Here is a 12,679-nt window from a genome sequence, read left to right on the forward strand (position 1 = left end):
ACAAATCAATATAACCATTTTTAAGTTGTGTCATGTGCATGATTGAACCATTTCATTGTTTCGCTTTTATATTACTGCATGGTTCACATTATATTCTGTTTAAAAGATGGGCTGATGGTCTTTCTCTTCCCTCAGATCCAGTCCACACCCACCAGAGGTACAACAGTGATTACAGTTCATCCAGTGAAAGCCCCTCCGTGACCTCCTCTGATCCAGACTACAGACAAGGTAAATACTTCTGTCTGCGTTGTTTTTCTCTTCATGGACACACATAAGTCCTCTTGGTTACGTTCATGCAGCAGAAATAAAAATGAAATATCAAAGTATCCTATATATTTTTTTTGAATAGCCAAACATCCATAAAAAATGTTGCATAATAACAACAAGAACTAAATTACTCAGGGAAAAGAAGTAGCCGCACTAAAGCATCAACGGCACAAACAGTGCTTTCTTGAGCCCTTCTGGTTTTCATTTTTAGCCATATAATCTTGGATATTTTTACACCAGGAATGGATAGTGAATCATTTAACAAAAAAATGACAGTTTGGCAGCAAAGCCTGGGATTGAAAAACACTGGCTAATGTTATCAATTACTCTCGGTCTCCGCTGACAGTGGTATGTCCTACTCGAAGTCAGATTCCCTGATGTCTTATTGCCAAACCTTACAGGGAAATATGGGGAAGTGCACCATATTTCTCTCATGTTATTTCCAGGTAACTGCCAAGTCATCTGTTGGCAGTCATTTACCTGGGCTGCTAATGGGATTAGATCATGATTTAGCTGAGTAGGATTGCACAAGATAACATACCGTCACTGTCTGTAAAATGTTATTGTGTGTGTATGTCATAATAGTGGGAAACTTGAGGCTGGCTATTGAGCAAAACTCATCAGCTCAGATATCCAGAATGTCTCAATTTACTGTTAATACTGACTTTACCATTTCAATGTGGTACAACTTGTCACTGGTTTTAAAGATGTTGCATGTTATTCAAAACTGTATAAACATAGTGATTTACACACAGTGTCATGAGGTAGTTGTAAGGCTAAGGATACAATATACTTGTTATATGTACGGTAACTATAGGCATATTTCTATATAACAAAATATTAGGAATGTACCATATATATCAATGCCAATAATTATCAGCCTACAATATTATTCAGATACTAAAATTATCAAATTATACAAAGCCAAACTGTTTTTGTTGACTTAAGAAGCACAGGATCTACACACTCCGATACAGGAGGTGATGGTGGCTCGTCGGCATTGAGTGTTTAATACATTGACATATCTCATTTGACTGATTATTTCGAAGCACTTCAGCTTAAATCTTAGAGAAAATATTCTTTAAAAGCCTATCTTCAAGTGTACATAAACTCCAGGTTATTGACTTCTTTATAAAATACCAAAATGTGAAATTATCTGTATCGGCCATGAGAAGCAGGTTATTATCAGCTATTGGCATCAGTTGAAAAACAAATACAAAATATATAGTGGCTCCTATACTTATATATACTGTTTTACATTCAATGTGGTTTTGGATTCTGCTTTTGTTTTTATAATGGCGAATAATAAGGATGAATTTACTTACAATTGTCATTGCAGTGGGAGTCAGCGCTGACAAAGGTGAAAAGCAAGTTTGTTCAGGACGACCTAACACCCATACTCCATTTATCAATACGGATTTCCCCTCTGTACAAAAGTTTGACAGTGAGCTCAGACAGCTGTGCAGAGTTTAAACATACTAGTGGAAACGGTGCCAGTTTTATTTGAAAATGGCTGAAATAAATTAGAAATGTTCCATTAAGAAAGGCTGCAAAGTACAATAAGTCACAACCAGTAAGAGTTCATGGAAAGGCTGTTAACGTACTAGATGACTCAGTATATTCCAGTGCAGTCTGACACATGCTGTTGCTGTAATGCAATGAAGGCATTTAATTTAACATTTCAACTCAAGACAACAGAGATCCAACAGAGATTTGTGGTGCTGATTTGACCTGATTTCTAGAACTGCTCCACCTCCTCAACCACATGTTCATGCAGGTACATGTGCACTGCAGCGTGGGAGCCTACATCTGGAGGAGTGTGTTTAATTGTGTACATGTGAAAACAAAATGTCCTCCAGTGTGTGTGTGTGCTTATGTGTGAACACAGCTAATATTCTCACGTCTCTTCCAGCTAAAAAACCAAGTGAGGCGAGGAGGTATGGCTCCCAGCTGGCACTTTCCTCTGAGCATGATGCCCTGTCGTTGACGAGTCACAACAGACACAGGTAACACTCAAACAAACGCACACCTATATATACAGTCAGCAATTTAACAAACATGGTACCAATTTTATGGTTTATCCCCTCTTATCTTCAGGGAATCTTCATTCCAAACCAGTTTTATTTTACAAATTCAGCTTATGGATCACTGCATTTGAACTTTATAGGAAGTGGAACTGAAGCAAGAATAAATTAATGTGCATTTCACTACTTTCTCCATTGCACAGGAGTGTGTATGTCTTGAATCTAATGTGTTTGTATACGTTTGCTTCCTCGTTCGCTAAACAGAAGAGGGAAGCCACCGGTGGAGCGGTCCTGTTTGGTCCTCTGGGCCACACACAGCTGGTGTGGCACAGCAGGGTCAGCCCCATGCTTCGCTAGTGAGGTCATCTAATGTGACATTCACATTCAGCAATCTCTATCTCTTTAATCTCTGGCATTACAGAGAGCTGGTGCCTGCTGTTGCTATGCCTGCTAGCAGAAAAACCATGTTTTCACTCTGTCCCACTGCACAGAGCGCTTGTTTTCCCCAGACACTAAAGGAAGATATATTGGCTTGTATTTTGTGTCTTTTGAGCGTGAATATGTTGTCTAACATGCCCCCCTCATGCTGTTACTTTTTACAATTTTTTTTATGAAAAGAAAGAAAAAATGAAAGTCAGACAAATCTCACAAGGCATCCTACGTCTTGTTTCCATTCAGCTTTTTGGCAATATCAGACTGTTCTCTTCTACCTTTAGGCTGTATGAGGGGGCAGCTGATGAAGGTCTTGTTGGAGCAGAGCTGCTCCTCCAGAGGCAGGAGGAGGAGGTGCAGCGGCTCCAGGCCCACCTGGCCAACAGGCTGTCCAGGGCCAACCTCTACCCAACAGATGACCCCCTGGCCCCATCTCGCACTTCAATGCTCGATCTTCGAGACCCCCTTCACACGTCTTCTGTGCCGCTTCGCAAACCCAAGGTTCTTGCTTTTAAACACCTTAAAGGGATAGTTTGTTTTTTAATTTGGGTAGTATGAAGTGTTTACCCATACTAGGTGTATTACCTTTATTGGTCCACCACTGCCTCGATCAGTTTATTATTTGTGTTATGTGTGACTTTGGTGATTTAAAGGTTAATTCTGATTCACTAACGTCACACAAAAACTCAAACAAACATACCAGTCATGACAGTGGTAGACTAATAAGTCTGTGTTTTGCGAGGTAAAATTACTGTTTTTGTCAAAGCAGCATAGAGCAGAGAGCATAGATAACACTATCTGTGCCCTCTCGGAAAGGGCTATTTGACAGCAAGGTAAAGTGGAGAAAATATTCTTCATGTGGCGTATACTTTTAGATGGGCCTGTTTTTTTTTTAAGCTGGCCAAAATACATTTAGCTGCCGACCGCCACCTACTGTAGGTAAAACACTGACTATGGATAAGTACCTCATACAACCTCACTTCTGATAACCTGAACTGTCCCTTTAACAAGCTACATTAAATGCTTCAAATGATAATCTGTGTTTATTATGTATTATGCCAATATTGAGGATAATTTCAGTTATCTAGATCTAAGTTTCCTTTACAATGAATACTTGTATTTAGGTTAAAAAACATACTTTTTCCCTAAAGAGGCACACCAAATATAAATACACACACATGACACAGTCAACTCCTGAAAGTAGTTAAACGACTTAATTTGAAAATACAATCTGAAAGGGGAACTCCCTACCATCCAAGCTCTGACTACCCATCGCTTGAAGCTTGTTTATGCTGCCATATTTGATGATGGATGTACAATTTTAACTCACTTGAGCTCATTGGCAGCTGGGCTGTTGCTGTGCTCACTGGATGTTCCTCAAATACAAATTGTTGACTGGAAAACATAATTAATGTCAGCCTCCCTGCGATAATTGCAAATATGTGATTGTGGTACATGTGGACTTTTTTTGGAGCAGTCTCATTCATCCCACCTACTATCATGAAATGTGTTCACACAAATCCTAAACACAGCAGCAAATCTGCTGATGCTGGCAGTAAACCTCAAATAACGTTACTGTACATCAGTTATATTCCTATTGGATGATTATATTGTACTTGCAAAAGCGAGACATATTTGCTGTTCATGGTAGAATTTAAATTGATGTAATTCTGGCTGTGGGGGTTTCCAGTTGGTAAAACACAAACCTTTGAGCTGAAGCAAAGGAATCTTGCCCTTCCACTTCAGGTGAGACCTGAATACAGCAGAAAAGCAACAAGGAAGTGTGTGTGCAAGAGTAAAAGGCATCACATGAGCTGTTGTGTCATTTTCATGATCACAAAAGCTTTTTAAACAGGTTTAAACTTGTGAGTGTTTTTGTGGGAACGGAAGTTGGTGACGTGTATCACGGATGTTTTTGTATATTTAGTCATCGCTGACAACAAGAGATCACATTTCAACCCTTTAAGAAGTTGCTCTGATGTCCTTAGAGGACAAAACTATATTAACATTATAATTTTTTTACACTTTACATAGTATGTAGTATATGTATGTATATATATATGTATATATACATATATATATATATATATATATATATATATATATATATATATATATATATATATATATATATATATATATATATATATACACTTCTTAAAGAAGCTGAGGTTAAACTTCCACAATTGTCAGAATGTATGCTATATGCATTGACAAACCAAAATGATAAAAAATAAAAACGTGGTCATAAATGTCCCTAGTGATGCACAAGGGTTATACACAAGGGTTATACACAATCAGTTGTCATAATAGAAAAAGATATATGAAAGAGGGTAAAGGTTTGAAATCTGTGTTCTCACTATGACACTTCTTTTCTTTACACCAATGGCAGAACTTCCACGGGCCTGAGTTTGTCAAGATGGCCAGTGAGCCCTGTGTTGCCTTATCTGTTCCCTCTTCAATAATGGTGAGGATGCAAATTTAATGCCAATTTTTGAGCCAATCTATCCACTGTGGTGCCACAGAAACTTGCTTTATTTCCTAATTGTAATCCATTATTTGTTCTTTTCTCTCTCTGCCCACAAGAAACGTGGTAAAGTGGAGGAAGTGCAGAGGAAAGTTGGTGTGGTGCTGCTGAGTGGCCAAAAGCTGGAGCTGAGCTGTGACATCAAGGCAGTTTGTAAAGACGTCCTTGATATGGTGGTTGCCCACATCGGGCTTGTGGAGCACCATCTCTTCGGCCTAGCATACCTCAGAGGTAGAGTCTGGTTCTCCTGTGTGTCTGTGGTTTGAGTTACCTGTATGCATGTGTGTGTCAGGAATATGTAGGGGATCAGTCCTCTATGTAGTGTGGACTGACTTGTTACCATAGTTGTTATTAGTTAACCAGTGTTTGCTCCATTAACCAGTGATCAATGGTGACCTTAAAAAATTCTTCTTCCTCACAAAAGAAAACATTCCAGGAATCTGGTGCTGCTTGTAGAAGACCTTTGACATCATTTATTCTAGAGAACAGTTTGCCTTCTGGACCCTACAACCCGATTCAGGCTCATGTTTCTTAAAAAAAAATATCACCAAAGTGACCCATTTATCATAGCCAGAAACTGTAAAAACAGAAATGATTATTTTTAAAATATTACAGTAGACTGAATCATGTGTAACAAAAGCTTCAGTTAAGAAAGTTAAGAAATATAACCAAATCCAAGCTTAAAATAGTAGTATTTATTCAAAATTACCTTATTCTAGTTGTCTTATTTATGATAAATGTTGCCAAAAAAAATTGCAGGGTGTTTACATAGAGCAGAGGGGAGAGGACAAGAGAGGCTGTAAAAATGTAAATAGTTCAATATGTATAGCATGTGTAACCCCCGTCTTTTTACAGTATTGGTAATGCTTGTGGAAAAGTTATTTCAATTTTTGTAAAATAAGTTATCCAAAAATTCAACTTGCAAAACAACTTTGCCTTTTTTTATTCCTGCGACCAAGAGAAAAACATTTTGGAGTTCTCCCTACTTCTAGCCATCATTGAGCTGTTTACTTAGTGCACTTCTATATATCTATATCAGAATTAGTTAAATGGAACGGAAGAACTGCTTGCGGTTCAGAGGGTTAAATGCAAAGTATAAAACAACAAGATCTTGTCTCAAGTATATTACATGTTGTTGTTTTTTTGTCTAGAGGTTCATGTTATTTTCATGTAAATTAATTTTCTTAACATGATGTCTCATTAAAGATGCAAAATGTTAGAGACAGACATTACTGATTCATTCCTTTTCACTCTGATACCCCTCCCCTCTCCTAACCCTCTCCTCCTGAATACAGAAAATGAGTTTTTCTTCGTCGAAACTGATGCCAAACTGTCCAAAGTGGCCCCAGATGGATGGAAGGAGGATCCTAAGAAGAAGAAATCTGATGTGCCTTTTAATCTTTTCTTGCGCATCAAATTCTTCCTTGATGACGTCAACCTCATACAGTAAGTGTATATTTTCATATGTGGGACCCTAAAATGACATAAGTTTTATTTGTACAGAACAATGGACCTGTGTGTTGCCAAATCACATTAAAGATTACCAAAAATATATATTTTTTCTCTGTATAACAGGCACGCTATGACCAAACATCAGTACTACTTACAGCTGAGGAAGGATATCTTGGAGGAGAGGATGCGCTGTGACACAGAAAATGCCATGCTGTTGGCTTCACTGGCACTGCAGGCTGAATTCAGTGATTACCAACCTGAGGTACCGAATCTGATTCATCCATCTATGTGTTATCAGTTCGTTAAAAATACTTGTTTAAACTGAATCGTGAAAATAGCAAAAATGTTTAATTTTATTTTAGTTGGGGAAGTCAGGAGATGTGTTTAAGTTGTTACTTGTAGTGTACAAAACTGTGGAAAACAAGCATCAGAATGGTTTTAAGTATTCAGTATGGATATGTGCCAATACTTCGATGTTTTTGCACACTAATTTGTTGAAGAGTGTAAGGATAGATGCTTTTAACAACATTTAGTTATCCTATTGAATTAGGCTTCATTAAATGACAAATTGAGACCCAAGTTGTTAATCTCTGCGCTGCAGCTCCACGGGAAGACCTACTTCAGACTGGAGCACTACCTCCCGATGTCTGTCCTGGATAAGGTGGACCAGACGACCATTAAGGAGGAGCTGCCGAAGCTTCACAGCAACTACTACGGAGCATCTGACTCTGAGGCAGAGTTTGAGTTTCTCAAGGTCAGCGATCATGGTTCCTGACAGGAGAACCAAACTATTTCCATGTGTATTTTTTTCTGTTTATTTTGTGGCAAACACAGTGAACATTTTGTTTGCATAAAATACCAGGTGTTCCAGGAAAAAAAAGTGCCAAATAGTTTACTTTGTGAAAAGAATGTTTACATTTGAGTTTATGTTTAACAGCAAACCAAAGATTACACTGTTGGCTCCAAACAAAAGTCGTTGTGTCTTGCTACTGCATTTTATTCTGTCCTCAGTCTACTAAAGCAGCTCTGTTTCCCGTCCCTGACCCAAATTGAATAATAATATTTTATGTAATCAAATAAAAGTCAGTGCACTCATGTTGGATCACTGACCCGATGAAAGTCTTCTCTGCATGAAAAACACAATCACACCCCTCCCTCTTAACTCAGTTCTCTGTGGGGTTTTTTTTATTTCAAGACTCTCCAACTCTGTATATATTGTCTTAAAGGTGAGCCAGAGGCTGACAGAGTATGGTGTCCATTTCCATCGGGTGCTTCCTGAGAAGAGGTCCCAGACGGGCATCATGCTGGGTGTCTATTCCAAAGGGGTGCTCATCTTTGAGGTGCTCAACGGAAATCGTACCCCTGTGCTAAGGTTCCCCTGGAGGGAGACAAAAAAGATTTCCTTTACAGTATGTACTTGTCTTTATTATCCAAACTATGTCACACTATAGCGAATTGAATTGATTCACTCTCACGTAGCCCAGTTTGTTCTCACTTTCACTTAAACGTTTAACTTGTCACCCTGAAGAAAAAGAAGATTTGCCTCCAGAACACATCAGATGGGATTAAGCACCTGTTTCAGACAGACAGCAACAAGACGTGTCAGTATCTGCTACAGCTCTGCTCCGATCAGCACAAGTTCCACCTGCAGATGAAGGCCCGCCAAAACAACCAGGAACTTCAAGACCTAGGTAAGGGAAGAAGTGAACAGTCACATGTGCCTAAGTGGGAAGAGGTCACATGATATGCCCTGGCTCAGACAGATGGGAATATTTGGCCAGCAAAGAGTAGAAGATTAACACGATTATAAAACTATTTTTCACACAGCAGGTTGAAAAGTAAGATATTACAGTGTTCAGGAAACTGCAAATCTCCTGATGATGTCAACATCAAGCTACACTGTTTCCAGCCACAGCTGCATGTGTCAGCCATCCCACATATCCTCTCCAGATGATAGCCCACACATTTCCGTCTTTCAATTCACAATGTATTCACAAGTAGTTATTATACATGAATAGGCTCCATTGAATATTCCCTTCATTATTTGTATTATTAACTAACCAGTTGCTTCCATGTCTTTTCTGTTAATCAGAGAACTCCCCCTTGAGCAGTCTACAGTACTCCCTGGACCCTCGGGGTGGAGACGCAGTGGGGAGGACGGTGAGCTCCGGCAGCCTGGCCCCCAGCTTGTCGACGCGCTCTAACCCAGACCACCTGAAGAGGATCTCCTACTCTGAGGTGGCTCTCCACAAGGCACCGTCTGGCCCAATACTGGTCCAAGATGAGCTTCACTTTCCAGGTTTCAATCCAGTGGCCTCCACGGTCCTTTCCAATCCGCGGGTAATGAGCCGCTCCCACCACAACCTCGGACAAATGCCAGAGTCTCCAGAGCACCGGGTGGCAGAGTCATACAGTGGCCAGTCGCACAGTCGGTTGAGTCAGGCGCACCCAAACCAAGTGGCCCCTCACTTCCAGCAACACCAGCGAGCCAGCTCAGACACAGACTCACTCTCGCACCCACAGGACAAGTGAGTTGAAGAGAAATGTTAAGCAGGAGCCTAAATACACTGGTATATAAGAGAGAGTAGCTCTTAGTGGCTGTTATATACGCTGACGTTATTTCATGACTTTAACATCTGTCACACTAGAGAGGAACTAGAATATTTTATGCCTTTTTACGCCTTTAATTTCTCTTTTTACAATCTTATTTCATGCTCAGTTCAGGAAATGGGATCTTGTGTTTATTAGTTGGCCCTCTGTAAAGTCTTCAGTGCCAGAGTCTCCAAGCTCACTTCAGGACAGGCTAAGGTTACTAAGTGAGGACTTGTTAGTGGGACTATAGCTCTGCCTAACACCACAGAGACACAGAGAACTCTACCTCAAGCCTCTAATTAAACCTCCTGGGGTGTGTGTGTGTGAGTGTGAGTGTGAGTGTGCGCCCTTGTGTCTGTGTTTTTCTGAGATTGTGTGTGTTCCTATTCTAATTTAGTAACAAACCTGTTTTTCAGCTAGTTGCTCCCTCTCCTGTCAGCTTTACAGATGACATGTGTGATTTTTAAGTGGAGTAAGCATTTATATGCATAAAAACCAAAATGTTAGTCGTTAGTAGGAAAAGTAAGTACACAATATTTGGCTTTCTTCCTCTGCCTGCCCCTGTTCAATAAGGAAAGTTCCCTCCTCAGGCTAAATCTTTTGTACTCTCTCTTCTTCTCAGATCTTTTAGCACGGTGTCCCTCAGCAGCCCATCATGGGGTCTCAGCAGGTCCAAAAAGGAATCTGACTCTTCTTCCACAGAGGATGCTGGCCAGGCATATGTAGTAGGTAAGGATGCTGAGATTTCCCACCTGAAATGTGCATTTGTGCTCCTATAAATCAATGTCATGGTAGTTGTGGTAGAGAACACATACTAATATAATTAGTCAGATTAGTTAATATATTTCACCAACAGTAAAGATAGTTAGTTATGTGCAGCTCCAGCTGTCTTCAATGAGATAATGAAAAAGTGGCGTTTTTATGAGGTAAAGTTTATTGCCATTTTTCTTTCCTTTTTGAAGAAACCTAGCTCTAGGCATTGTGCAGTTCAGAAATAATAAATAGGCATAGCAACAATAGATAATAAAATATACAGAGTCAATTATAAAAGTAAATTTAAAAAAATAAAAATAAAAAAATAAAATAAAAAAATATATATATATATATAATTATTATTTAAGAAGTAGTAAAACAAACATTATTTATTAAAATACAAAACAAAGGCACTCAAGGTAACATAAGAAATTAAAGGTAAACAAAAAGATATGGAATACACCATTATTTCGACTTGGAAATATAGATATACAATTTCCCCATTTTGATTTATAATATTCCCATCTGTTATCTGTCTTTCTATAGGAAACTTGTTTATCTGAGGCCAATTTTCCAAATTCTACAAGTCACTTCTGTCAGTTTTAATCAGTTGTGCATATCCACAGTCCTGATCATGCAGCACTCTTTTGCTTGTGTTCATTATTTATGACAATAAATGTTTGTAGGAGACGTATTGCCTATAAATGTGCAGAGAGACAGACAACAAGTTGTTATTGTTCTGTTTAATGTATAATAACAAAGTACGTCCTTGCTGATCTCTTGTGTTTCTGTTCCCAGGTGTCAGTATGCACAGTTCCTCTGGAGCACCTTCAACCCCAGCCTCTGTTAATGGTATGTGTGAAAATGTCAGTCTTTAATTTCTCCACATACAAAGATTCTGGATGTCCATGATTTGAGTACAGAAAATGTTCACATTGCGGGAAATATCCGACCCCACCACCACTTATTCTGTAACACTTTTTAATCCCCCCCCCTTCAATCTGTTGAACCATATGCTGATCGTGGCACAGCCAAGTACGGATATACAAACCAAAAAGTCTGTTCTAAATCACAATTATATAAAGCAGAATTGAGTCTCTGTCCTCCTAGTGCCGCCTGCCTGTGGAACTGGCTCCGGTCCCACCATTTTAATAGCTTCATGCTTGGCACTGAACTCATGACCTTCCCTTTCATCCGAGCTTAACCCCGTCTTTTCAGGCCCATTAGCCAACAGTGCTAAAGTAGAAGCCCTTCAGCAACACAGTATGCCTGCCTGAGCTGATTAATAGTTACAGTGTACATACACTAATCCCCTCAGAGTAGCCTACTGTATATCCCCTGTGAAATTAATTTACCAAATTGACATTGATATGTATCAATCAGAAATGACAGCTAATAATGTATTTTATGTTATTTGTCAAATATGTGGAATTACTATGGGTGATGGTATGATTTTTTTTCTTTTTCTCTTTATTCTGTTGTTTGAGACTGTTATAATTGTTATTTTTATTATTTTTACAGTAAGGTCGTTTTGTTTTTTTATCTTTTTAAGTACGTTTTGATATTATATATTAAAAAATAAGAAAATATCGCCCTGCTTAGATACTTGTATAAATAATGCTTCACAATAAAGATATTGGAAACAATATAAATGTATTTTCTCTAAATTTCAGTAAATATAACAAATGCTATGTATCCTTGTGCTGCACAGATTCACTCAAGAAAAAGCTCATTGCCTTACCATCTCCAGAGAGAGAAATCACAACTGTAAACCTGAAGAAAGATGTGAAATATGGCCTAGGTAGGGGTGTATAAGCATTTTCCTGATATAGTAATATCTCAATTTCACACCATCTCTGCTGCCACTTCTCAGCTGTCAGAGCTGACAAATATTCCTTGTGTGTGTGTGTTCGTGTGTTCGTGTGTTCGTGTGTGTGTTTGTGTGTGTGTTCGTGTGTGTGTGTTCGTGTTCTCCAGGGTTCCAGGTTGTTGGAGGGGAGAACTCTGGTCGTACGGACCTCGGCACCATCATCAGCTCCATCACTCCTGGGGGTCCTGCTGATGTCAATGGCTGCCTTAAACCTGGTAAGCCAGTGTTTATATAGTCTAAAGTCTAAATAGATAGTGATAGATTGTAGATATAAATCTTTCTTTGTTATCTGCTGTTAATGCTGATAATGTCTCTGCTTGAGTGTAACTATTGTAATGTTGATGCAGGTGACCGGCTGATCTCAGTGAACGATGTGAACCTAGAAGGGCTCTCTCATGCTACCACAATTGACATTCTCCAAAATGCTCCTGATGACGTTACTCTGGTGGTGTTGCAGCCCAAAGAGAGGCTCTACAAAGGTAAAAGCATGGATATGTGTATAATGTTTTGTTGGAAACAGATCATCTTTTTATCCCTCTAAAGCAACGACAGCTGTCGTCAGAGACTTTATGTTTTCAAGTTGTCCATATTTAAGTAAACATGATATCTTGGGAAAACCTTGAGGGAGTGGCACAAACATCCACTTGAACTCAGAGATGAAACTGGTTAGAATTTCAAGTTCACTGTGACCTGACAAAATACCTTTTGGGCCATAATGCAATCATTCATACACTTTCCTTTGACAACATAAAAGTTATTTTC

The 12,679-nt window shown here is 39.0% G+C and overlaps 1 protein-coding gene across 1 annotated transcript in view; it reads left to right on the forward strand.

Annotated features, from left to right (window-relative positions):
• The window catches only part of ptpn13 (protein tyrosine phosphatase non-receptor type 13), a 46,629-nt gene that overhangs the window by 21,459 nt on the left and 12,491 nt on the right, over window positions 1-12,679 (forward strand). The window contains exons 8-23 of the mRNA XM_059357945.1: window positions 136-228; window positions 2,180-2,273; window positions 3,008-3,224; window positions 5,116-5,190; window positions 5,310-5,481; window positions 6,546-6,696; window positions 6,826-6,964; window positions 7,304-7,456; window positions 7,929-8,111; window positions 8,231-8,393; window positions 8,795-9,230; window positions 9,917-10,023; window positions 10,846-10,899; window positions 11,759-11,848; window positions 12,025-12,132; window positions 12,265-12,396. Of these exons, the coding sequence (XP_059213928.1) occupies window positions 136-228; window positions 2,180-2,273; window positions 3,008-3,224; window positions 5,116-5,190; window positions 5,310-5,481; window positions 6,546-6,696; window positions 6,826-6,964; window positions 7,304-7,456; window positions 7,929-8,111; window positions 8,231-8,393; window positions 8,795-9,230; window positions 9,917-10,023; window positions 10,846-10,899; window positions 11,759-11,848; window positions 12,025-12,132; window positions 12,265-12,396 (2,367 nt within the window). The remainder of the gene's footprint in view (window positions 1-135; window positions 229-2,179; window positions 2,274-3,007; window positions 3,225-5,115; window positions 5,191-5,309; window positions 5,482-6,545; window positions 6,697-6,825; window positions 6,965-7,303; window positions 7,457-7,928; window positions 8,112-8,230; window positions 8,394-8,794; window positions 9,231-9,916; window positions 10,024-10,845; window positions 10,900-11,758; window positions 11,849-12,024; window positions 12,133-12,264; window positions 12,397-12,679) is intronic.

The sequence above is a fragment of the Centropristis striata genome, chromosome 19, assembly GCF_030273125.1.
Source record: "Centropristis striata isolate RG_2023a ecotype Rhode Island chromosome 19, C.striata_1.0, whole genome shotgun sequence".
NCBI lineage: Eukaryota > Metazoa > Chordata > Actinopteri > Perciformes > Serranidae > Centropristis > Centropristis striata.